The sequence below is a fragment of the Sphaerodactylus townsendi genome, linkage group LG03 (genome assembly GCF_021028975.2).
Source record: "Sphaerodactylus townsendi isolate TG3544 linkage group LG03, MPM_Stown_v2.3, whole genome shotgun sequence".
NCBI lineage: Eukaryota > Metazoa > Chordata > Lepidosauria > Squamata > Sphaerodactylidae > Sphaerodactylus > Sphaerodactylus townsendi.
Genome location: NC_059427.1, coordinates 149,994,317 through 150,017,324, shown reverse-complemented (window position 1 = coordinate 150,017,324; position 23,008 = coordinate 149,994,317). Strand labels below are relative to the sequence as shown.

At 46.8% G+C, this 23,008-nt stretch overlaps 1 protein-coding gene and 1 long non-coding RNA gene across 2 annotated transcripts; both read left to right on the top strand.

The window, feature by feature from the left end:
- The first annotated feature begins 11,259 nt into the window (after positions 1-11,259).
- On the top strand, positions 11,260-20,893 carry DAZAP2 (DAZ associated protein 2). The gene is made up of 4 exons (XM_048489696.1): positions 11,260-11,476; positions 14,573-14,694; positions 18,225-18,467; positions 20,588-20,893. Exons 1-4 carry the CDS (start codon positions 11,464-11,466, stop codon positions 20,714-20,716), a joined length of 507 nt encoding a protein of 168 aa, XP_048345653.1. The 5' UTR covers positions 11,260-11,463; the 3' UTR covers positions 20,717-20,893.
- Positions 20,894-20,967: 74 nt separating this feature from the next.
- Positions 20,968-22,198, top strand: LOC125428994. The gene is made up of 2 exons (XR_007243925.1): positions 20,968-21,675; positions 21,769-22,198. It is a non-coding gene; the product is annotated as an uncharacterized LOC125428994 (long non-coding RNA).
- Positions 22,199-23,008: the final 810 nt, after the last annotated feature.

Sequence of the window (23,008 nt, the reverse complement as noted above, 5' to 3'; positions counted from 1 at the left end):
TGTGCTTTGGGCACAGATAAGGATGGTTCTGGAAGACAACAGGCAGCGGTCCCTAACAGCAAGGCCCCACGCAGTAATGTGCTTCCCTGCACGCTTGCTTTCTGTGAGCCTGTGCAGTTGTTAAAACAGAGACAAATTGACTAATACATTGTGCCCATCTCCTAGAAACATCTTCCAGCAGCTCTGAAGTGCTGGAGCCGGGCCTCGAAACTCTATAGATAGGTTCAGCTCAGAGTCTCCAGATAAGTTATAGATTCATGTTCCATCCCTTCACAGCATGATGCTGGCAGGGGATTATGGGAACTGTAGTCCGTAACATCTGGAGGGCCGCGAATTTGACACTCATGCTCTAAGAAGAAGAAGAAGAGAAGAAGAGTTTGGATTTTTATCCCCTTTCTCTCCCAGCAGGAGACTCAAAGGGGCTCACAATCTCCTTGCCCATCCCCCCCTCACAACAAACACCTCAGAGGTGGGCGGGCTGAGAGAGTCTGAGAAGCTGTGACTAGCCCCAGGTCACCCAGCTGGCGCGGTGTGCGGGAGTGCCCAGGCTAACCCTGAATTCCCCAGATGTCTCCACAGCTCAGGCGGCAGAGCTGGGAATCAAACCCGGCTCCTCCAGATTAGATACACGAGCTCTTAACCCTCCTTAATACGCCACTGTTGCTCTATAAATGGTGGCGACCCAGCACTCCAGATGCTATGGACTACATGCCCCATCAGCCCCCGCTACGGGCTAACTGTAGGGCTGATGGGAATTGGTAGTCCATAACATCTGCTCTGGCCCGCCACCACTCGCTCTAAGGGAAAGGGAATCTGTTAGCGCGGCTGCATGATAACCATGACTTCTTCAGCCCCCCCCCCACCAGCAAGGCCAACAAAGGTCTAAAATGTGCTGTTGTGTGAGGGACACAAATCACGGACCGGGGATCAACAAGCCTAGGCCCCACCGTTTGCTACCCACCTTGTTTAATGAAAGTCAGGCAAGGCAAGTAATTAGTCAGAAGCAAAATACAAGGGTAGCCACTTCAATAGGAATCTGCCAGGCCCTCAGTGGACAGGGTGAATATCATTATAGTAATCAGTAGTTTCTTAATACATACACATATCATAATATATAATACATAATCAGCAATTATATTATCATTCAATTGGTGTTATTAAATAAGTCTAAACTCATTTCTATTCAATAAATCAGAGCGAAGTCACAAGTGACGAAATTTCAACTAAGCAAGAACCAAGGGGTGGTTCGTTTGGGGCCATTTCATCCACTTGTGACTTCATACGGTTTGACTTGGATCTGTTTGGCTATTCCTGGATGGGGAAGTCATTCTTGAGGTTTTTACACATGAATGGACTTATTTTACAATAGCACGGATTGGATAAGTATAATTGCTGATTATTGTATTATATGTTGCTGATTATTGTATTATATGTGTATGTGTATTAAGTACTGATTACTATAAATAGAGTATTCTTACACAATACTTCCTTGAGTTTTTGGCAAGTTTATATTGGGGAGTGGCTACCCCCTCGTGTTTTACCCACCTTGTTTTCCATGTTGTGTTCCAAATCAGGCACGTCTGGAGAGCGAGGGGCGTGTCGTCTGATGGAGGAGCAGCCTGGGACACCCGTCTCCCCCACATCTGAGGTTGGGACTCAGACAGAGTCTTGTTCCGACCCTCAATGTAAGCTTGTCGAACCAAGGGGTGGAGCGTTTAGAAACGACAACCAGTGTCTGCCTGGTATAGTCAACGGCTGTCCCTGAGTTTGCGTGGTTTCCAAATGGACTCATGGGGGGATCAAGAGTTTGTCCCCCACTGACTCCAGAACCTGGGCACAGCAAGGGAACGTTTTTAACCTTTGCCTTGCCTCATCCTAAGTGGTAATTCCGAACACTGTCCCATTGCAGACAGAGATCTGGAGCGCCGATTGGCAGTTGTGGAAAGTGGGAGGCAGGCACGCGAAGGGTTTTGGCAAAGAAAAGGGCCGCGGCAGAAACCGCTCAGTAAGTGTTAATGCAGGTTAACCAGTAAATAAAAGAAGCTCAAGAAAGCTCCAGTTTATACAGAATAAAATCTTTGAATTTTATTCAGCCAACATGGGCAATAGAGTACCAGGGAGCCTCTATAAAAAAGCAGTGTGTTCTTACTTTTATAGGTTACATCAGAATAGCAGTAAAAAAGAATACACCCCAAAAAGTTCATCATCATCACTCAGTCAGTACAGAAAGGTGGAGATTTCCTTTCCCCAAAGCTAAATTGGAACTAAGACCCCATTTGGAAGGTGGGAACACCTGATCTTTGACTAAGATGAATCCAGGGACCTGTTTCTTTCCTATCTGGCTTTGCCTTTTATTGTTCTTCTTCAAAAAAAAGTAGAGCCAAACATCTTGTTTCTCTGCCCCAGAGAAGGGCAAATTCAAGGTATCTGATTAGGAACTGCGCCCTTAAAACAGTTGAATCTGCACATTCTGTATAACTCTGGACAAAGGGCATTCTGCTAGACCAGTGATGGCGAACCTTTTTGAGACCAAGTGCCCAAATTGCAACCCAAAACCCACTTATTTATCGCAAAGTGCCAACACGGCAATTTAACCTGAATACTGAGGTTTTAGCTTAGGAAAAAGGGTTATTCCAAGGCATGCTATTCGGGAGTAAGCTTTGGGCGGCAGTCGGTATTTTCAGAGCTTGAAGCAACCGAGCAACTCTTCCAATGGGTGAATCACGACCATAGGAGAGTTTACTCAGAGGCAAGCCCCATTGCCAGCAACCGAGTTTACTGCCAGGTAAAGGACTTTTCTTCTTTGCATGAAAATCAGTGGGGTTTAACAGCGCTTAACAAGGTTACCTACACTGCTTCCCCAAAATTAGGTTTAATGCAAATAATCGAGCCCAGCACCCCAGGCCAGCCTAGATATGTGGAGGGGGCACTCTGTTTGTGGGTGCCCACAGAGAGGGCTCTGAGTGCCATCTCTGGCACCCGTGCCATAGGTTCGCCACCACTGTGCTAGACTATCAAGCTTGCCTAGTAACAGAAAGAGAATAGACTTTCAGGCCTGCATCTTTTCTTTGCTCAGCTGCATTATGGTTGCCAACTCCCCATTACAGAAAGAAAGCAATGGGGGGCAAGAAGAAAACCTTTGCATATAGTAAAATATATCCCTCTCATGCCTTCTGCGCCTACATAAGCAAAAGCTGCGACTGCTCAGGTGTCTGCTGCATTTGTTCAACCCCCCCCCCTTTTCAATCCCAGCTTGTTTTCAATTTGTAAAAGTTATTATGCGTTGCTATGTTTGCCATCCTCTAACAACAAATGTTTTCCATATTGCACTGAATGGTCGATGGACGACGTTTATTTGTTTTAGTGGTTCATAGCTTAACAACACAAAGATGTCAGAAGCCTTACGGACAGGCAGAGGCACATGGACAGTTCCGCCCTCTCACATTCCACCTCCGTGCACACATGGAGCTGGACGGCTGGTTTTTTGGGGCCACTGAGCTGACTTTGGTAGCCAAAGAGGCACAGCCGTCGTTGGCGTCATTTGTGATGCTGAGTCACAGAAGCATCTGGACTACCTAACAAACATATCAAAACTTTACAGGCATGTGCAACAGCATATCACAACTTTTCAAAACTATAACGGGGGGGGGGGGGGCCTAAATCACTGGGGTGCATGAGTGCCACACATGAACAGGCCAAAGAATCATGCTCCGGTTTCAAATGGTTCATTCTCTCCGTAGGCTTTCCCCGGCTACCTGTTCTATATAAACCACTAAAATCATGGATAGGTATTTCAGCTGCACCTTATCTATCTGTAATAGAATAGAATAGAATAGAATAGAATAGAATAGAATAGAATAGAATAGAATCTTTATTGGCCAAGTGTGATTGGACACACAAGGAATTTGTCTCCGGTGCATATGCTCTCAGTGTACATAAAAGAAAAATACATTTGTCAAGACTCATACGGAACAGCACTTAATGATTGTCATATAGGTCTAGTAAGCAATCAGGAAACAATCAGTAGTAATGAAAACATAAAATGTAAAATCATAAAATAAAATAAAATAAAATAAAATGTCAGCACTGCCTATAGTCATTCAGTCATAAGTGGGAGGAGATGGGTAATAGGAATGATGAAAAAAAGTGAAAGTGCAGTAATTATATAATAAGTATATAATAAATAGTTTAACATTATCGAGGGAATTATTTGTTTAACAGGAGTGATGGCATTCGGGAAAACCGTTCTTATGTCTAGTTGTTCTTGGTGTGCAGTGCCTCCAGCTTAATGCTTAGAGGGTAAGAGCTAACAGTTTATGTCCAGGGATGCCAGGGGACAGTAAATATTTTCATACAGCCCTTTTTTGGACCCGCGGCAGTATACAGGTCCCTCAATGGAAGGCAGGCAGGTTAGCAGCAATTGTTTTTTCTGCAGTTCTGGATTATTCTCTGAAGTCTGTGTCTATCTTGTTGGGTTGCAGAACCAAAGTTCCACACACAGTTATAGAGGTGCAGATGACAGACTCAATGATTCCTCTGTGGTAGAACTGTATCAGCAGCTCCTTTACAGTTTGAGCTTCCTGAGTTGGCGCAGAAAGAACATTCTTTGTTGTGCTTTTTTGATGACATTTTTGATATTAGGTGACCATTTTAGGTCATGAGATATGATGGAGCCTAGAAATTTAAAGGTCTCTACTATTGATACTGTGTTGTCTAGTATTGTGAGAGGAGGTAGGATGGGGAGGGCTTCTCCTAGAAATTCACCACCATTTCTACATGGGTTTTAAGTGTGTTCAGTTCTAGATTGTTCCAGTGGCACCACGAGGCTAGTTGTTCAACCTCCCGTCTGTATGCGGTTTCATCGTTGTCTCGAATGAGACCAATCACTGTTGTATCATCTGCAAATTTCAGTATTTTAACAGATGGATCGTTTGAGATGCAGTCATTGGTATCTGTAATAACATCAGCAAGAAGTTTATTTTATTTTTTCTAGGGCTCGCTTCGGATGCCTCTGGCCAGCTAATCTGATGGGACGATTCCAAAATATTCCAAGGCACAGGAGAACCTGTGTGTGCGGCTCAGGGGAAGTAGACTCAATGTCACATATCTTACTGCATTGCAAGTTACATGAAGGTGAAAGGAAGCTGTTGATCCAACCATTGTTAACTCGTCATGTATATCCATTCATAGATAACTCAGATACGAATTCTGTAAGAATATTATTAGAAGATCGTGTTTCTGCCATTTCACAGAAGGTAGCTAAATTTTGTATATTGGTACACAACAAGCGCAGTTCCTTATTAAAACAAAGAGCCTCACTGTGTGATGAGGACTGTAATAATGCCTGAAGCTAATGTTATTTATTAATAGATTTTATAATGGATTTTAATTTATATTATATTTTTGTATAAGTGGAGTGCTATGTATTCACATGTACTCTGATTTTAAACTATTGGCTGGCCAAAAGGCCGTAATAATAAATATCTATCTATCTCCGTAGGCTTCCTCAAGCGCTTAGGTTCCAGCACAGAGCCACGCCGCTTTCCCCCTGCAGACGTGGTTTCCATCCCTGACATGCAGGATGCAGAAGGCTCATCGTTGCCCCCGAGGCCAACAGAGCCAGGTTTCCCTCCTGTTCCACCATTACATGCCCCGACCCCCTAGTGCATGTCAAGGGGCTGAGCATTTTGGCACTCATCCTCCGTGTCCCACAGCAGGGATGTCTCCCTAACAAGCATCAACTGCTCCATCTGTGATGGAAGGGGTGCCGTTGCACCCACACAGGAATCCCGCTCGGTGTCCTCTGCCAGGACAGGAAAGCTGTAGGCAATAGCTGCACAGTGGCCTGTTGACAGGTTAGGAGTGCCCGTTGCAGACCTGTACCCTGGGAATGCTGCAGTGGAATTGCTGCAGGATGGTTGCTCAGAAACTGAGTCCCCACACGCACCCGTTCCACCAGGACCCCCGGAACAGCCCCATCCGCTGGAAGCAGAATCAGACAAGGCTCTGCATGATGTCATTCCCCCCTGTCAGTGGCCATTCTGAGTGATGTGACAGCCGCTCACATCTCCGGCCAGCACGGGCGCTGTCGAGCAGCAACCTCCTTGTCGTGCTTCTTCTCCAAATATCTGCTCTCCATAGCCTCCATCTCTCCCTGCTCAACCACAGCACGTGCGGAGTCGGCGAGAACTCCCACTCGACGAATCCTGTGCTTCTCAGCAGTCAGTCTACGCTCTGGTGACGTTTGTGCCCTTGCCAGCATTGGGAGAGAGCCTGTGGAAAGGTGGAGAAAGATAGAAAGCACACAAGACAGTTGGTGGGGTTCCGTCAGATGAACAGGCACGCAAAACCCGGGGGGGGTGGCAGCAGGTGGGTGGGAGGGAGACAGCTGTGTGCAAAAAGGCAGGGGGAGGGAGGTGGCAAGGGAATGAGGGAGAGAGATCTGGATCTCAGGGCCCCGTCCATTCTGCAAGTTACTTCTCGCTAGCTCCTGGCTCTTCTGAATGTCCCGGCTGCCAGCCACTCTCCATTCCCCCCCCCCCTCGTTCCTCAACAGGGCCAGGGGGTTGGGTCTTCCTTCTTCGTTCTTTTTTTTAACTATATCCCAGAATTTCCCACCTGATAAAACTGCCAGTACTTGTCTAAATGATAGTCACTTTAGAAGCCTAGGAAATCATGCCAACTACTTCAATGAGGCTTTAGGACACATGTGTGCAGAAAAAGGCTTCCTCATCACATTTTTTTTTTTACCATCATGTTACTGGCACAATGCTCCTTGGTAACTTTTGTATTTCTACTCCTCAAGTACTCCAGCTGTCGGCAGCTTCAGGAACCCAAGCAAGACCCGACACGACGAGTATAATAGAGGAAGGGTTTATTGAGATGCTGACCTAAGTGTCAGCACCCTCCGCTCCATTAAGGCCACTGGCCTGCCTAGCAGCCTTACAACATCTTAAATACATTTCCTCCCGGGCCGAGCCTGGGAGACCCCAAGACAGCCCACCACCATTCCATTAACAAAATTCAAAACAACCAATCATGCATTTGTAGACATGCAGGGGACTAATCAGAGTCTTCGATAGGCATCTCCTTCTTGGGTTTCACAGGCCAGAGTAGGGCGAGGGCGATGACGCATTTATGCACCCTGGCGGGAGAATCACAAAGGATCCTCCAGGTGTTCGGGGTCAGGAAATGGAGCTTGATGACGATGGCCCCTTATCTGCCTGCTGATGGGATTTGGCAGGGCGAGGCGCTTTCCCCGAGATCTTCTTTTGTGTGCGTCCATCAGGGCCTTTTACACGTGAAAGGACGAGCTCAGGTGGGGCTGAGGTGGACTCCTGCCTTGAGCCAAGGAGGTTCCACGCAGTCACAGATACAGAGAGAACTACAAATCCTATTTCCTATCTAATACAGTTGACTTCTACCTACCTAACACAGAAATAAAACATAGTTTAATCCTTAGTCAAACAAAAGTCCAGAAGTGGGACGAATTTACTTCTGGCTCCGCTATCAATCATATATATAACCGTGGCACTTTCTGAATAACTGTTTCCTTGTTCATGCCTGTTTTTGATTTTACCTTGATTTGCATTGTTTTGTAGTTTGTTTCTCATTAGCTATAGGCTGCCTTCAGTATCCAGCAGAAAGGGCATTCAGATTTTAATAGGAAAGGCACTAAATGATCTTCCATTGGAAATTTCCTTTGTATACTTTGACATTTAGGGTACGTATCCTTTGAACATATTGTGCCTATATACTTTGTTTGCCTATATACTCTCAAATAAATAAAACTACAAACTTATTCAGAATACTTTCTCAGAATGATCCAGATGGGGCTAAAGGAAAAACAGCCGGAAAGAAAGCATACATGTTTTATTTGAAGCATTCCAGTGTTCGTATATTTTCCTTACCAAAGTTTCACCCATGCGTTGAAGTTTTCTTTTTTCCCTGGGACAAAGATTTCCTCTCAGCTTGTGTGACGGTTACTGGAATATGGTTTGTGGACCAAAAATAAAGCACAGCCACAAAAATTGCACACCTCCAGCCAGGGCCGGAGAGAGGGGGATGTAGCCAACCTAAGACCTGTAGCAGTGTGGAGGGTGAAAGAATGGTCTTTCCCCCGGAATGCTGCCGTGTCAAACCTAGCAGAACAGTGCCCTGAAACGTAGGAGTCTGTTTTGATTCAGAAACTCCATATTGGGAGTGTGTCTGACCTTGTGGAAAAAATTCTTCCAGGACTCCCCCCCCCCACACACACACACCCCCAACCTCATGCCTGACACTTACTCAGGAAATAATATTTGAATACGGACAATAGCACACCTGGGTGAGACCAGTTCTCTTTTGTCTAGCTCTCTTAATCTACTCAAGAGTCTCCCTGTGACTCATCTCCTTATGATCATCTATGTTGCAAACACCCATTATGGGTCCTTACCTGTTTTGTCCAACAGCCAGCAAAACCCTTTAAGATATCAGCCATCAGGTGAAATGGTCTTACACTCAGACCAACTACGGCCCTCCAGATGTTCATAGACTACAATTCCCATGAGCCCTACTACTTGGCCATGCTGGCAGAGGCTGATGGGAATTGTAGTCCATGAACATCTGGAGGGCCACAGTTTGAAGACCCCTGCTCAAGACCATTACCTCACCTGGAACAGCAGGAAAAAGCATTTGTTCAAGGATTTCATTTGCCTCAAGACATGTTTTGCCCTATAAAAACATGTCTCAGACCCCTACTGCTAGTTAACTAACATTATTACACCACCATGGTGTTTCATATTGTTCCATCTGTGCTGATCATCCAGAGCCTAGTGCTGGCCATTAGTTCTTGATGTTGGGTTTCTAGCTTAAGGAATATACGGCTTGCATCTGTGGCTGGCATCTTCATGCCAGCCACAGATGCAGGCGAAACGTCAGGAGAGAATGCTGCTAGAACACGGCCATACAGCCCAGAAACCACACAGCACCCCAGTGATTCTGGCCGTGAAAGCCTTCGACAATACATTAGGTCTTTGTTTCCTGGACATCCACTACAAGACTGATAAATATAATATTTTGATATTCCATCCCTGCTCTCTATATCCAAAACCTGTTTTTACCTCTAAATTACATCCTAGGAAACCTTGAATGCATGTGTTTTCACTCCAGTAATAGAGTGATTGTGAGATTTTATTTTATTCCATTTGTTATTTTCCCAATAAAATCCTTTTTAAAAGAAATTTATGTTCTCTGATGGTTTCTTATGGTGTCCACATACATTGGCAATCTATCTATCTATAGCGATCAAGTTACCCAATACTCCGCAGTGACGCTAAGCGACCTTGTGCTCTGTAGCTAATTTCCCCAACCAAAAAGGGTCATTGCATCCCACCATTTTGGGTAACGGGACTGCGCCTTCAATACATGCACGCCAGTTCTCTGCCACACCCCTCGAATGTCCCCGAATGCCCCCACACCGCAATAATACTCGCCATCATGCCCCTCACTCCCTTTGGCTTATTACCGCCTTCAGCGCATGCAAATAGATCAATAGTAATTCATCCATTTAGCCTAGAAGGTTTTCCAGATAGAATTAGCTAATTCCCATCAGTTTTCGTCAGCATGGCCAATTGGCCATGCTGGTAGGGGCTGATGGGAATTGTAGTTCCTGAACATCTGGAGAGCCGCAGGTTCCCTACCCCTGATCTAGCCCAATGAATATATAGCTATTTAGAAAAGCTGTAAGCCACATCTCCAAAGACCTGCTTGAAGGTTGCTTGCAAATTACATGATAAAATCACTTTGAAAAAAAAAATATCTAAAACCCCTTTAAAATTAACAAAACCATTAAAACCCCAGCTGTAACATTAAAATATTGATAAAAACTATTAATTGCCTAAAATTATCCTTGTGAAACAAAGCATCAGGTCAGCAGCAGACTACCAAACTGCTCTCCCCCAATTTTTAAAAAAACAAAAACCCTTGGTCGAAACCCTTGGCAAAAAAAGAAAGCTTTTGTTCTTGTTGTTATTACAATTAAGTTGCACCTGCCTATGGTTACACAAAGGTTTGCAAGACAAGGCCCTTTCCCCACGAGCGGAATAGAGCGCCCCAGGGACGGTAAAAACGCCGTCCCTGGGGAGGCATTCACATAGCAGACACTGCTGCAACGCAGCAGCGAAGTGCTCACTCCACGAGCAAGGTTTTTCAAAAGGGGCACCTTCCAGCCACGGCCATGCGAACAGCAGCGGCTGGAAGGCGGCATTTCCCTCCCGCCTTCCCCAGCTGGCTTACCTGCTCCTGCTGGCTCCTGTCGCATTGTGGAGGCCAGGGGACACGCCCCCCTAGCCTCCGTTTCCAGCGCCGTCGCTCTGGCCAGGGGGGCATGTCCTCTAGCCTCCACAACGCGACGGGAGCCAGCAGGAGCAGGTAAGTTGGTTGGGAAAGGCGCAGCCTGTGCAAAGGCTGCGCCTTCCCCTGAGCCCCTACTGGGACCGTCTGTGCGAACGACGGCCAGTGCCCATGTGGAAAGGGCCCAAGAGATGGTCCAAGGTGCCCTTCCCTTCCTTCACATCACCCATTTGTTGGAGGTGTGCCATCCAAATTCTAGCCAGGGTCGAGGCTGAGAGCGTGCGGCTGACCCAAGGTCACACAGTAAGTTTCCACAGCAGAGTAGGGATTCAAATCTGGGTTCCCCAGATGCTAGCCTGGCACCTTAACCACTACACCACCCCGAGCCCCTTCCACACGTGCAGAATAATGCACTTTCAATCCACTTTGCAGCTGGATTTGACTGTTGTGAAACAATTGCGTAAGTGGACTGAAAGCGCATTATTCTACATGTGTGGAAGGGGCCTGAGTGCAGAGTCCTCTTAACAGGTAGAAGGGTTTTGTAGCTCTGAGAAGGAACAGAAAAATCAGGCGCCTATTTCTTGCAACTAGTCTTCTCAGATACACTGCACTGCATCTGGAGGTTCCACTTTGGTCATCATGTGAAAAGAGGGCAGGGGTCTGCAACCTGCGGCTCTCCAGATGTTCATGGACTACAATTCCCACCAGCCCCTGCCAGCATGGCCAATTGGAGAGCCGCAGGTAGCAGACCCCTTCCTGGAAGAAAGAGCGTGGTTAATGAAACTAGACCGCCCCCCGCCTCCGGAATCTACAACACTTCCCTTGATCTCCCACCACCCCTGATTGCGCTTTAAGGACCAAAGCCCAGGTACGCCACGCCCCCCCTCGGCGTTCTTGGCCACGCCCCCTGACACCGCCGGCCGTTCCGTTCTCCCCTGCCTCGCGGCAACGCGTTGCGGCATGACGTCACACGGTCCGACGTAACGCTTCTCATCAGGGCTGCGGCGACGACAACAACAAGGAAGTGACTGAGCGAGGAGAGTCGTCTCAGCCGTTGCCACCCGTCGCAGGAACCCTCTTGTCGCCGAGCGACCCGTCCCGTCCCCTTCACGCCTTCCCGACGCCGCCATCATGAACGGCAAAGGCAAGAGGCCGCTTCCCATTCCCGCCGACCGTCCTCAGTAACCCCACCCAGCCACTTCACCTTCCCCCGGGGGCGCGGCTCCTTTAAGGCAGGCGCCGCAGTCCCGTTAGTTGCGGGCCTAGTCCGTAACTGGCGGGAGACCCGGCCAATGGGAGGCCTGGAAAAGTCGGGGTGAAGGGGGTGGGGGAAGGGCCGATGCTAGGTTGCTATGACGCAACCCTCTCGCTAGCAAGTTAACCCCTCGGCCGCCACGGGGGTGAGTGGCGTTGGACTTTTGAGTCTTCCTCCCCCCCCGTACAGCTGCGCAAGGAAGTGGAAGGAGGCTCTTGGAGGCGTTTTTGATAGCATTACTGTGACACAAGTTTGCATGGGCGACAGGCCGCCCCAGAATCCTTTGGGGTTTGACCGTGGGAAGAGAGGGCTAAAAAGGGAGAGAGGTTGGATTTTTCTGCCCAGGTGGGAAGACTGCAGCTGCTGGTGTTGCCGTGGACTGCTGTGGACACCAGTGGCGAACCTTTGGCACTCCAGGTGTTACGGACTACAATTCCCATCAGCCCCTGCCAGCATGGCCAATTGGCTATGCTGGCAAGGGCTGATGGGAATTGTAGTCAATAACATCTGGAGTGCCAAAGGTTCGCCACCAGGTGCTCTGCTGAGTTATCTTTTCCCTTTTAAAAGAACATGGTTAAGATTCATCATAAAAAAACAACAATGAAGATAAGAACTTTGTTGTGCCAGATCACACCCTGTAGAACCATGGTGGCGAACCTTTGGCACTCCAGATGTTATGGATTACAATTCCCATCAGCCCCTGCCAGCATATCCAATTGATGGGCTGATGGGAATTGTAGTCCATAACATCTGGAGTGCCAAAGGTTCACCACCACTGCTGTAGAATAACTGCAACGTTCTCCTGGTTCTATATTATATTTGCATTCGCTGGTGTTACTTGGAAATGTTTCCATGCAAAAAACAAGTGTTTATTTTTTTAAAAAGGAGCAGAACTCATATTTTGCCCATCCGTGTTGCTTTTGGTACAAGGGCCGTGGGATATCTAAGGTATGGTGCGTAGGTCCAGAATGAAGTGGGAATAAGGTGGCAGAGGGCTGAGGTGGTGGAATGGATCGTACCACTCCAGACTGCGTTTGAGGGATCATGTTTTCCAAAGTTTCTTTTACATTAACAATTTCCTGTAAGTAGAAAACTAGCATGGCACATGTTGAGCAGTTCTAGCCTGTCTCCCTGATACCCTGTTTCCCCAAATATAAGACATCCCCTGAAAATAAGACGTAGTAGAGGTTTTGCTGAAGTGCGAAATGTAAGGCATCCCCCGAAAGTAAGACGTAGCAAAGTTTTTGTTTGGAAGCATGCCGGACAAACAGAACACAGAAAAAGAAGACATCCCCTGAAAATAAGACATAGTGCATCTTTGGGAGCAAAAATTAATATAAGACACTGTCTTATTTTTGGGGAAACACGGTAAGATTTTTATTTGCAGGGAGATTTTGCAAAAATGCTCTCCCCATGTGGAGCCTGAAATGGTACTGCTCATCGTACTACTTCATTTTGCAACATGCGCAGTAAAGGTCAGGCCTTATTTCCCCCCAACTTCTGTTCGCTCCACGTGTGGTTTTCGGTCTGACAGGACTACCAGCAACGGAGTGGCTATCTGGAAATGTTTCATCTCCAGTCTTGAAATGGAAGAGCCATGGGATGAACAGGGCAGTGGATTGAGGAAGTTCGGAAACAATTGAGAGGGGGGGGGGGGGATTATGCCTGATTTTTGAGGAAGGAAAAGAGAACATGTGCAAAGTGGACTATACAGTGTTGGCTCATTCTAGGGTTAAGAATAAATGGTGAAATGAGGAATGCAGAGGGAAACTGCAAGACTTGGTTGCCTTCTGGGTATGTTGGCCTCTCCTTGGTTTATTACTTATCGGCAGATATTGCTGAGTCTGTAATGGTACCATGCCGATGACATAATCTATCAAGGAAGCCAGCACCTGCTGAGACAGAAAGTGAAAGCTGCAACTTCAGAGAATGTTTCTTAAATGGTGACAGGGAGGGGTTAGGAATTATAGCAGTGGTATACAGGCAGCCTAATCCTGTGCAAATCTAGTGGAAGTAACTCCCAAGTGAACGTGTATAGGATGGCAACTCACATGTCAAAGATACAATGGCCTCAGTGGGTTATGTCATCCAGGTCCTGCTTTAGGATGGGATATCCTTTACATACATTATCCTTTTGAAAACATATTTTGTCCAATCTTTTTATTGGAAAATGGTCCGAAATGAGATGCCAGAATTGCCAAAGGCAGCTGACTGAATTTCAAGACTGAATGGCTCTTACACAGCTTTTCTTCATGTTTAACTTAGATCTGATCTCCTGCAGTTGAAAGTCTGCATATGCTCCTCTCATTTAGGTGATATGTGTAGCAAACCGAATCTTCTCTTTTGACTGTGGTGTTTGAGCAGTCAGATAGTTTTGGTGGTACAAACCCTACTACCGTGAATAGGCAGCCCTAACGGGAAAAGAGGCATTAGCAGGCCAAAGACATTTTGTGGACAAGAGGCTGGGAAAAGGAGCAAAAGTAACTATGCGAAGGAAGAGGCTTAGATGCCTAACAATCATGGATTCTTGAATATTTTGTTTAATGAGTCTGTTTATAAAGAGATGAGACCAGGTTTGGTATCCAATCTTGGGGATAAATAATCAAGCAATCCACTGTCTCGCTTTAGCCAACTTCAGAAAGATATTTATGACCCCCATGAGAGGGCACTATCCTTTTAGAAATGGGACATAATCATTGGCTACCTTTGTTCTCAGGTCTGAGAGTAGAAGGATGGAATGGCATTTACTAAGCCCTTTTTTGCTGACTCCTCTGTGGTAGTTGATTCCTGCAGAAGCCGAACAGCCAATGTTGTTTCCTCTTAAATGATTTGCTGTTTCTGGACTCCCTGCGTTTAGTTAGGCAGAGATCAATTTTTTAATCATTTTTAGATGGGTGTGTGTATGTGTGTTCCTGATCTCACACACACCCTGTTCCCTTTGTGAGATGGATTGTTGTGTTAACACTGATTAACTTTTCCTCATAGGTCAATATCCTACACAGCCTTCTTACCCAGTCCAGTCTGCTGGTAATCCTTCTGTGTTCCCGCAGACTATACCGCTTACCCAGGCTCCACCTTACACTGAGGCTCCTCCTGCGTACTCAGAAGTATGTATTCTGTTCTCTTGTTTCCACTGAAGACAGTGCTGCTAGTGACAATGGCACATGGGTTCCAATGGAATATTATTGGCTCTTTACCCCTGCCCCTCCCGTGACATCTTGTACTTCGAAAAGCAATTTTTCAAGTCTTACCTTTACTGTGTTCCCATTATACATTTTAGTTGTGTCTTCAGCTGCTTACAAAACATTTGTGTGCTTAAATGCTTCATCATGATCCTGGGGCCTGTGTGGCAACATCTTGTCTCAAAGACTGGATGTTATAAGTTGAAGTGGGTGAGGTGGTAGTTACAAATCAAGCAAGTTGATTTCTGGCCAGGTCTGTCAGGTAACATTACAGTGAGTCCTTTTTTTCAATGGCCTAAAGCTACTAAATATTGTAAATATTTAGTTTTCGTTAGGAGCAGCAGTGGCGTAGTAGTTAAGAGCAGGTGCGTTCTAATCTGGAGGAACCGGGTTTGATTCCCCGCTCTGCCGCCTGAGTTGTGGAGGCTTATCTGGGGAATTCAGATTAGCCTGTACATTCCAACACACACCAGCTGGGTGACCTTGGGCTAGTCACAGCTTTTCGGAGCTCTCTCAGCCCCACCCACCTCACAGGGCAAGGTGATTGTCAGCCCCTTTGAGTCTCCTACAGGAGAGAAAGGGGGGGGGGATATAAATCCAAACTCTTCTTCTTCTTCTAAATGTGGTCTTTGCAGTCATCTTGATTGTGAGCTTCCTAGAGGTGGCTAGTTGACTGCCATATTAACAGAATGGCTGCTGGTGGCTGTGGTGACACTGCTGGATGATAAGGGTTTTGTCTTGAAACTGCAGCCTACTGAAGATAGCCTTCCTCAAGAAAGGCCCAGTGGCAGAGAAACCTAAGACAGTCTCAGCTTCTGGAATGTACAGCAGGTGCTGACCCACCATCTGATGAGATTGGGACCCTGTGCTCTCAATAACTTTCCCCACCCCCATTCAAATCCTTACCTGCTCAGTCCTATTCAACAGGCAGCCCCCACCTCTCTATGGCCCCTTTCACATACGTTTGAAAGTGGATTTGGCTCTTCCGCACAGTAAAATCCAGCTGCAAAGTGCAATGAAAGTGGATTGAAAGTGCATTATTCTGCATGTGCAGAACAGCCTATGCCCTCCTTCTCCTTAAATTCTCCATTTGCATGTGAAGGTTCTGCAGGGGGTGTAGATGCCTGGCAGGGGGCTGGATTTTTATTAGAAATGTCTTAATTTTGGATACCTCTTTTTTTCCCCAAGGGGGGGCGGGCCACACATTTTAAAAATATGCAAGTGAAATGTCGGAGTTGCTATATGCTGTTGCTAACAATAACCACCAACGTATGTGGAATTTTACACAGTGGCATAAGCTAGCACGGCAGGTTTTCACTTTGACGAGTTTAAAATCTAAATTTTGTTAATGAAGGAGGCAATAAAGAAAGAGAAAGAAGGATGTTGTGGAAACCATTGGGATTAATAACGCAGGTTTACTGCTGGCAGGGCTGTGTACGGACTACTATGTTCCACAATACAATATTTTACAATTCTGCAATTACAACTCTTTGTGTTATCCACAAAGCATCCAAAAGTGATCACTATAAGGCAGGGGTCCCCAAACTTTTTAAACAGGGGGCCAGTTCACTGTCCCTCAAACTGTTGGAGGGCTGGACTAAAAAAAACTATGAACAAATTCCTATGCACAAATGATTGTAAAATGTTTGATTTCACCTTTCAGCCTTTCTGTCATGGTCTATTTTTAGAACAGTGACCAAAGTATGTCAAGTACAGGGTGGGCTCCAAATATTGTTGGGGAGGCTGTGGAATACCTTCCCCTGTAAAAAAAGAGCAGAACTTTCCCAATGAAGCATTCCATCTAACCCAGGATCAGGTATCTTCCTGGGTTCTTTCCTCCCTAGCAGCCAGCGAGCGATTCGCCAGCCTGGCTGATGCCAATGGGAGCGAGGTGGAACAGAAAGCCTGAGAGCAACACATGGAGTAGCCGAGAGGGAAGGGCGGAGCAGGCGTTGCCACATGTAAGGTTTCCAACTCTGGGTCAGAAAATTCATGGAGATTTGGGGGTGCCATCATGTAATTGCAATCAACAGCCGTTGAGGCCGGTTCCTCCTCTCCCTCGAGCCCCCACTGCACATGAATGGAGCCATCGCCGCCATGCCTGGCGGGCCGGATAAATGCTTTCAGGGGGCCACATTTGGCCCCCGGGCCGTAGTTTGGGAACCCCTGCTATAAGGAATTATAATTGATCCATGGGACAGTGCAATAGCAGATGGACCGCTCTGACAAAACAACTGCATTTCGGGCAAGGGCTGATTCCTTTTGTGGATAACACAAAGAGCGATATATTAATTCTATATGTTTAAATATATATGTATGCTGATAATATATTGTATATGGAATTGTAATTGTAGAATTGTAAAATATTGTATTGTGGAACATAGTGGTCCTTATAAGTCATACTTCAAATAATAAGAAAACACTGAGTCACAACATGTGATAATTGGTCTTTATTGGGTGCGCAACATGATCTCCACCAATTTTGACATATTGTCATCGTGCACTGATTTGTTTGGGTACGTCTGTAGGGCTGTGTATGGAACAAAACAGTTAACCACCTTCAGTCCCTTAAATGTATATCCTTGCCTATTTATGCCGTTTGCCATGTATTGATGCTAGCTATCACAGGCTGCTTACGTTTGGTTGAGAACTCTCTATGTGGGAGGAACTGGGTGCTTGTCCCAAAGTGGAAAGAGAAACCTTTTGGGTGAAAATCACAAATGGTCTTTTTCAGATCCCAGTTCTTCTTTTTCAGTTGAAGGATTGGACTCTAAGGCAGGAGCAAACTTCCTCTGACAGTTCTTTAGCTGCTGGTCCAACTTGGTTTAAGGAAACTGTTTTCTATGTTTCAGCCACTACTGTTTGTTTTGAAACAGCTTCATTTATTTATTTAATGAAACATTGGGGGGGGGGGAGCCTGAGATTGTAACAACTCAGAGAGAGAGAGAGAGAGAGAGAGAGAGAGAGAGAGAGAGAGAGAGAGAGAGAGAGAGAGAGAGAGAGAGAGCGGCTGAACTCAAGTAAAGCAATAATAACTTGTGGCAAACACTGCTGCAAGATGCAGCCTGCATTTAACTCTAAATCAGCTGGCTGACTTGCCAAATTGTCCTCAGACCTATTTTAAAATGTGGTGTTACATTCTCCAAAGACAATCCTACCTCGGCCACAGGTTTCAGCCACACCGTGTAGGTTCTGCCAGGCCAGCGAGTCCATTGCGAATGAATACCAACTGGTAAGGACAAGCAGCCCGAGAGGACCATCAGGTTCACGCCTTGTGTGTGAAATTCTCAGTTTGCTTAACCAGATGGACTTAGTTTAGAGATGCTTAGGAGTTCAAAATCCTTTTAAGGGATACTAAAATCAGCTGTTCCTGAGACCAGTTGCATCCTTCATTGAAGGCTTTCTGTGGGACTTCTGCAATAAACATGCCTCCCCCTGTTCTCCCCCCTCCCCAGCTCTACCGCCCGAGCTTTGTGCATCCAGGAGCTGCCACGGTACCCACCATGTCTGCTGCATATCCTGGTGCTTCGCTGTACCTTCCTATGGCTCAGTCCGTTGCCATGGGTCCGATGGGCTCTTCAGTTCCAGTGGCTTTTTACCCTGTGGGCCACGTCTATCCTCCTGGATCTGCTGTCCTTGTGGAGGGGGGCTTTGATGCCGGAGCAAGGTTTGCAACAGGTGCCCCTGCTAACATTCCTGTAAGTTGGCTGAGCAGTGCAGCCTCTGCTTCTTCTGTTCATTGTCATAGCCCGGGAAAAGGAGAAAGTGAGGGACATCCCGCCGCCTTAACCGGGGATGGGTGGGTGGGTGGGTGGGTGGGAGGGAATGAAAGGTGAGTTTACTGCTAGGGAACCCTTTGGCCCCTTCCACACATTCAGAATAATGCACGTTCAGTCCACTTCCACAATTGTTTGCAAGTGGATTTTGTTATTCTGCACAGTAAAATCCAGCTGCAGAGTGGATGGAAAGTGGATTGAAGGTGCATTATTCTGCATGTGCGGAAGGGTCCTCAGTTATTATGAAGGTGTAACTAATCTCTTAACTTGTAATACAGAGGCGTAGCTGGGCCAAACTGTGCCCGGTGCGCATTCTATATTTTCCACCCCCCATGCCCCTCAAGGCATCTCCCCTCGCTTCCCTCCTTCCACACTTTGAGCTCTTAAGTTCCTTTCTTTTTTAATTTTCAGAACTTTTTCAGGCTGCAAAAGGCCTGTTCTCAGTAAAAAACAGCCTGATGGGAACTATACTTCCCAGGATACCTTGTGAGCCCAAGGTCTCCTGGGAACTGTAGTTCCTCAGGCTGTTTTTACTGCGAACAGGCCTTTTGCAGCCTGAAAAAGTTCTGAAAAAGGAAAGGAACTAAGGTAAGTGTGGGAAGCGGGGTGGGGGTGGGTCGTGGAGGGGGTCGTGGGAAAGGGGCCTGGGGCGATTTTCCACACCCCCTAGGCGTGTGCCCTGTGCACGGTGCCCCCCCCCGTCCCCTTGTAGCTCCGCCACTGTTGTAATATTTTCATATTTGGGAGGTGGGTAATTTCTCTCCGTGGAGAAGCTACAAGGGTGAACTGTTCAGCAAGGACCGCTGCAGCCTTTTGTTGGGAATGCAAATTGTGGCTCTAGTAGAGGAACCATGATGTTAGACAAGGGAAACATCCTTCTGGCTGATGCTCCTGGGACTTTCTCTCTGAACCACGCAAAAGTTTTTTCCTCGAGTTCAGGTTAAGAGGCTTTCCTTAACGGATGATTTGATTTATAGGCTATCTGTTTCAGGAGGGGATCACTTGTGTCTTCAAAATCCACCTTGTGCAAAGTATTACAGAATAATACGGGGAGATGGGGCAGGGAGGTGAAAACTGCAGGCTAGGTCCGTCAGATCTGGGCAGGGGAGGGTGTTGTTGCTTTCAGGGCAGACCCTGGCTTTTGACTTCTCAGCCATGCCTTTCTGAGTTGCATGCCAAGGAATCAATACCGGTGCGCTGATTCATGCTGGGTTTCTATTTCTTCCCAACCCTCTGACCCCGTAGAGGGTGAGCAGGTGCGCTTCCCCACAATCTGTATTGTAAAGCACAGCAGCTGTAGTTCTTTGACGCTGTCATGGCTTTGCAAACGTATTAGTAGTAGGGGAGGAGCTGTAGTTCAGGGACACGGACCAGGCTTTGCCATTTCAGAAGCTTTTAGATTTCAGTCCGTGGCAATTCCAGTTTGTTTTAAAAAAGGGAACAATTTGGGTGGCTGGGTTCTGGAGAATTTTTTTTTTGCCCCAAGCTACTGCCTAGAACAGTATTCCCAACCTTTTTGACATCACGGTACCCTTGACCTCACTCTTCATATCTCACAGTACCCCTGCCATCCCCCCCACCTTCCCTTCCCAGTGCCCCTGCTTGCCACCCCTCCCAGGGTGATGGGAAGCATGGGTGTATGCGTGCGTGCGGGAATTGGCTGCTGACCTTGCGGCAGGCCCTTCCTCCTGGGCCAGCTCCATGTCCTTGCTGGTGCCGGCGGGAGACACCACAAAAGTGAGGGGGGCCGGTAGCGTTGCCGCGGTACCCCTGGGACATGCTCACGGCACCCCAGGGTACCACGGGACCCTGGTTGGGAATCACTGGCCTAGGAAGACAGATAGATTCCGTCAGCGCAGGGTATGCTAGATGGCCCTTCCAACTCTATGATTCTATGAACTCCTAGTAACTAGTTGAACTGCCCCTTAAGCAGCCCTGCTTGCTGGCACGCACGGTCTCGGGATCCTGCAAACCTTATCAGGCCTTCCTACAAGCTCCCCCATCCATTATTCATCTAACAGGTTCTTCTTACTGTCTTCCAGCCCCCTCCTCCCGGCTGTCCTCCCAACGCGGCCCAGCTGGCTGTCATGCAGGGTGCCAACGTGTTAGTGACGCAACGGAAGGGCAACTTCTTCATGGGGGGCTCCGACGGCGGCTACACCATCTGGTGAAGGAAGGAGGGGGGGGGGCGCTACATTGGTGTAAAGGAACGACATCACATACTGTCAGCACTTCTCACAATGTAACCGCTTTAGTCGTATTAACCTGGAGTTGCAGTTTAGACACATGATGATGATGGGGGCGGGGGGGTGTCTTCCTGGTGCCCTGACCTTCAGGCACTTTTTTTTATGTGTAAAAAAAAAGAAAAAAGAAGCAAAATTTAAATACAAAACCATGCAACGGTCGGAGTGCCTCTCTTAAAACCTTGGGGGTTAAAATTGTGAAAGGAATGCAAGCAATGAAACTCCACGTCATTTCCCTTTGATTCCACCAGAGAGTGCTTGTGCGGCAGCTCCGTCTCTCTTTTTGGCTCTTAATAATCAACCATATATAAAAACTGGTTTGGAGGGGGGGTGAGGAGGGGGGGAGTGGAAGCTTGGAACAGAGCCAGGTTTCCAATTATCAAACTTCTAAAGCTTGCCGATGCATCAGTTGCCAGTGAGTCAGACTGCGATAAACACCTTTTCTCATCCATACACTCAACGGTGCTGGAAAGAGAATCTAGCCAGGCGTAATTTTTTTGCAGCAGGGTCGGAGGGCACGTGGCAGATGCCTGTTAAAGGGGTGGGCTCAGCTTTTGATTCCTGATCCCCTCCGCTAGTTCCTCCTGCTCACCTTGGCTCCCTGTTCCTATGCTCGGAAGGTGCGCGGGAGGAGCTTCGGCCCAGGATATTCTTTTTATACACTCTTAAGTGATCTTGGACTCCTTTGCACATTAAGAATTTAACCGAAGCCATGTTTTGGTGCCAGAAACACAACATTTCATTAAATGCTTCCTGTACTTTTCAAAACAAACCCGAAAGCTTAAAACGAGACAGTTTTTGTTAAAGGGAATTAAAAAAGGAAAAAAAGCAACCCAGTGTCTTGATAACGAAACTCTGTGTGGAATGTTATTCGGGCTAGAGCAGGGGTGTCCAACTCTGGCGCTTCAGATGTTCATGGACTACAATTCCCATCAGGCCCTGCTGGGAATTATAGTCCATGAACATCTGAAGCGCCAGAGTTGGACACCCCCGGGCCAGAAAGACAGGGACGTCTGGATGTCAATTGGTGTGCAAGTTAGCTGGATTTGATGGGTGGTTCTTTTTTTTTCTTCTTTATCAGATGCAAAACTTTTTAAAAAGTTACTTGGGTACAATGAAGTCTTATTAGAGTTAAGGAGAATATTTCAGGGATCCTCAAATCTTTTTGTTGTTGTTTTTATTTTTATGAATTAAAAAAAATTATCAGATTTGGTGAATATATTTTATCTTAATTTTCTGTGTGTTGTATGTGTCACGGTTAACCATACAGCTGACTGTTAATGAAAGGCTGGGATTCTAGGTCTCTCTGTAAACACTGTGGTGCACTTAACTTGTGGACTTTTTATACTAAAAACAAGTAGAATAAAGGCTATTTTGAAAAATTTGAATAAAGCGACAAAGTTGAGTGTAGCCTCTTAAATTCCTGTCCATTGTACCCTGGTAGATTTTTACTTGTTTTGACCTTATATCTCTTCCATCGTTTTGTTGTCCCCGGGCCGTGTGAAATAGTCTGTGTTGTTTTTACGCAGTCGGCGTCAGCACATGCATTAGCAAATAAGTCTCACTGATTGCACTGGAATTTAGATTCCGGTAAGCAAAACCACATTGAGGCCGCTTCCGCACATGCAGAATAATGCACTTTCAATCCACTTTCAGTGCACCTTGCAGCTGGATTTTACTGTGCAGGATAGCAAAATCCACTTGCAAACAATTGTGAAAGTGGATTGAAAGTGCAGTATTCTGCATGTGCGGACGGGGCCTCTGATTCTCAAGAAAACTGAGGTGGGTCGAACACTGACACAGTTTGTCTGCCTTGCCCACCTCCCATGCGAGGAGCTTGACCCCCACATTTCAAAGTTAGATCAAGTTCCAGTTGGTCTGATGGCTCAGCGTAACCCTTCCTGGGCAAACAAGAGTTTGTTTACTTCCCACAAACTTCACTTTCAGGCTAGCTGAGAAGCCCCATTTCTCAGGAGTAAAAGTAAAAGACTCCAGTATGTTCAGACCACCTGCACTTGATCATTGTGGCTGATGGCAGTGCTCTCAAACTGGCATCTTTTGAGCTCCTCCCGGTGTTGAGACACCTAAACACAAGCTAAGTTTAAGAACGTAAGAACTAGCCTGCTGGATCAGACCAGAGTCCATCTAGTCCAGCACTCTGCTACTCTCAGTGGCCCACCACTTTGGGAGCTCACATGCAGGATGTGAAAGCAATGGCCT

Coding starts and splice junctions, on each gene's coding strand:
- DAZAP2 (XM_048489696.1), top strand. Junction 14,695..18,224: donor CTCCTCCTGCGTACTCAGAA/GTATGTATTCTG, acceptor CCCCCTCCCCAG/CTCTACCGCCCGAGCTTTGT. Junction 18,468..20,587: donor GTGCCCCTGCTAACATTCCT/GTAAGTTGGCTG, acceptor ACTGTCTTCCAG/CCCCCTCCTCCCGGCTGTCC.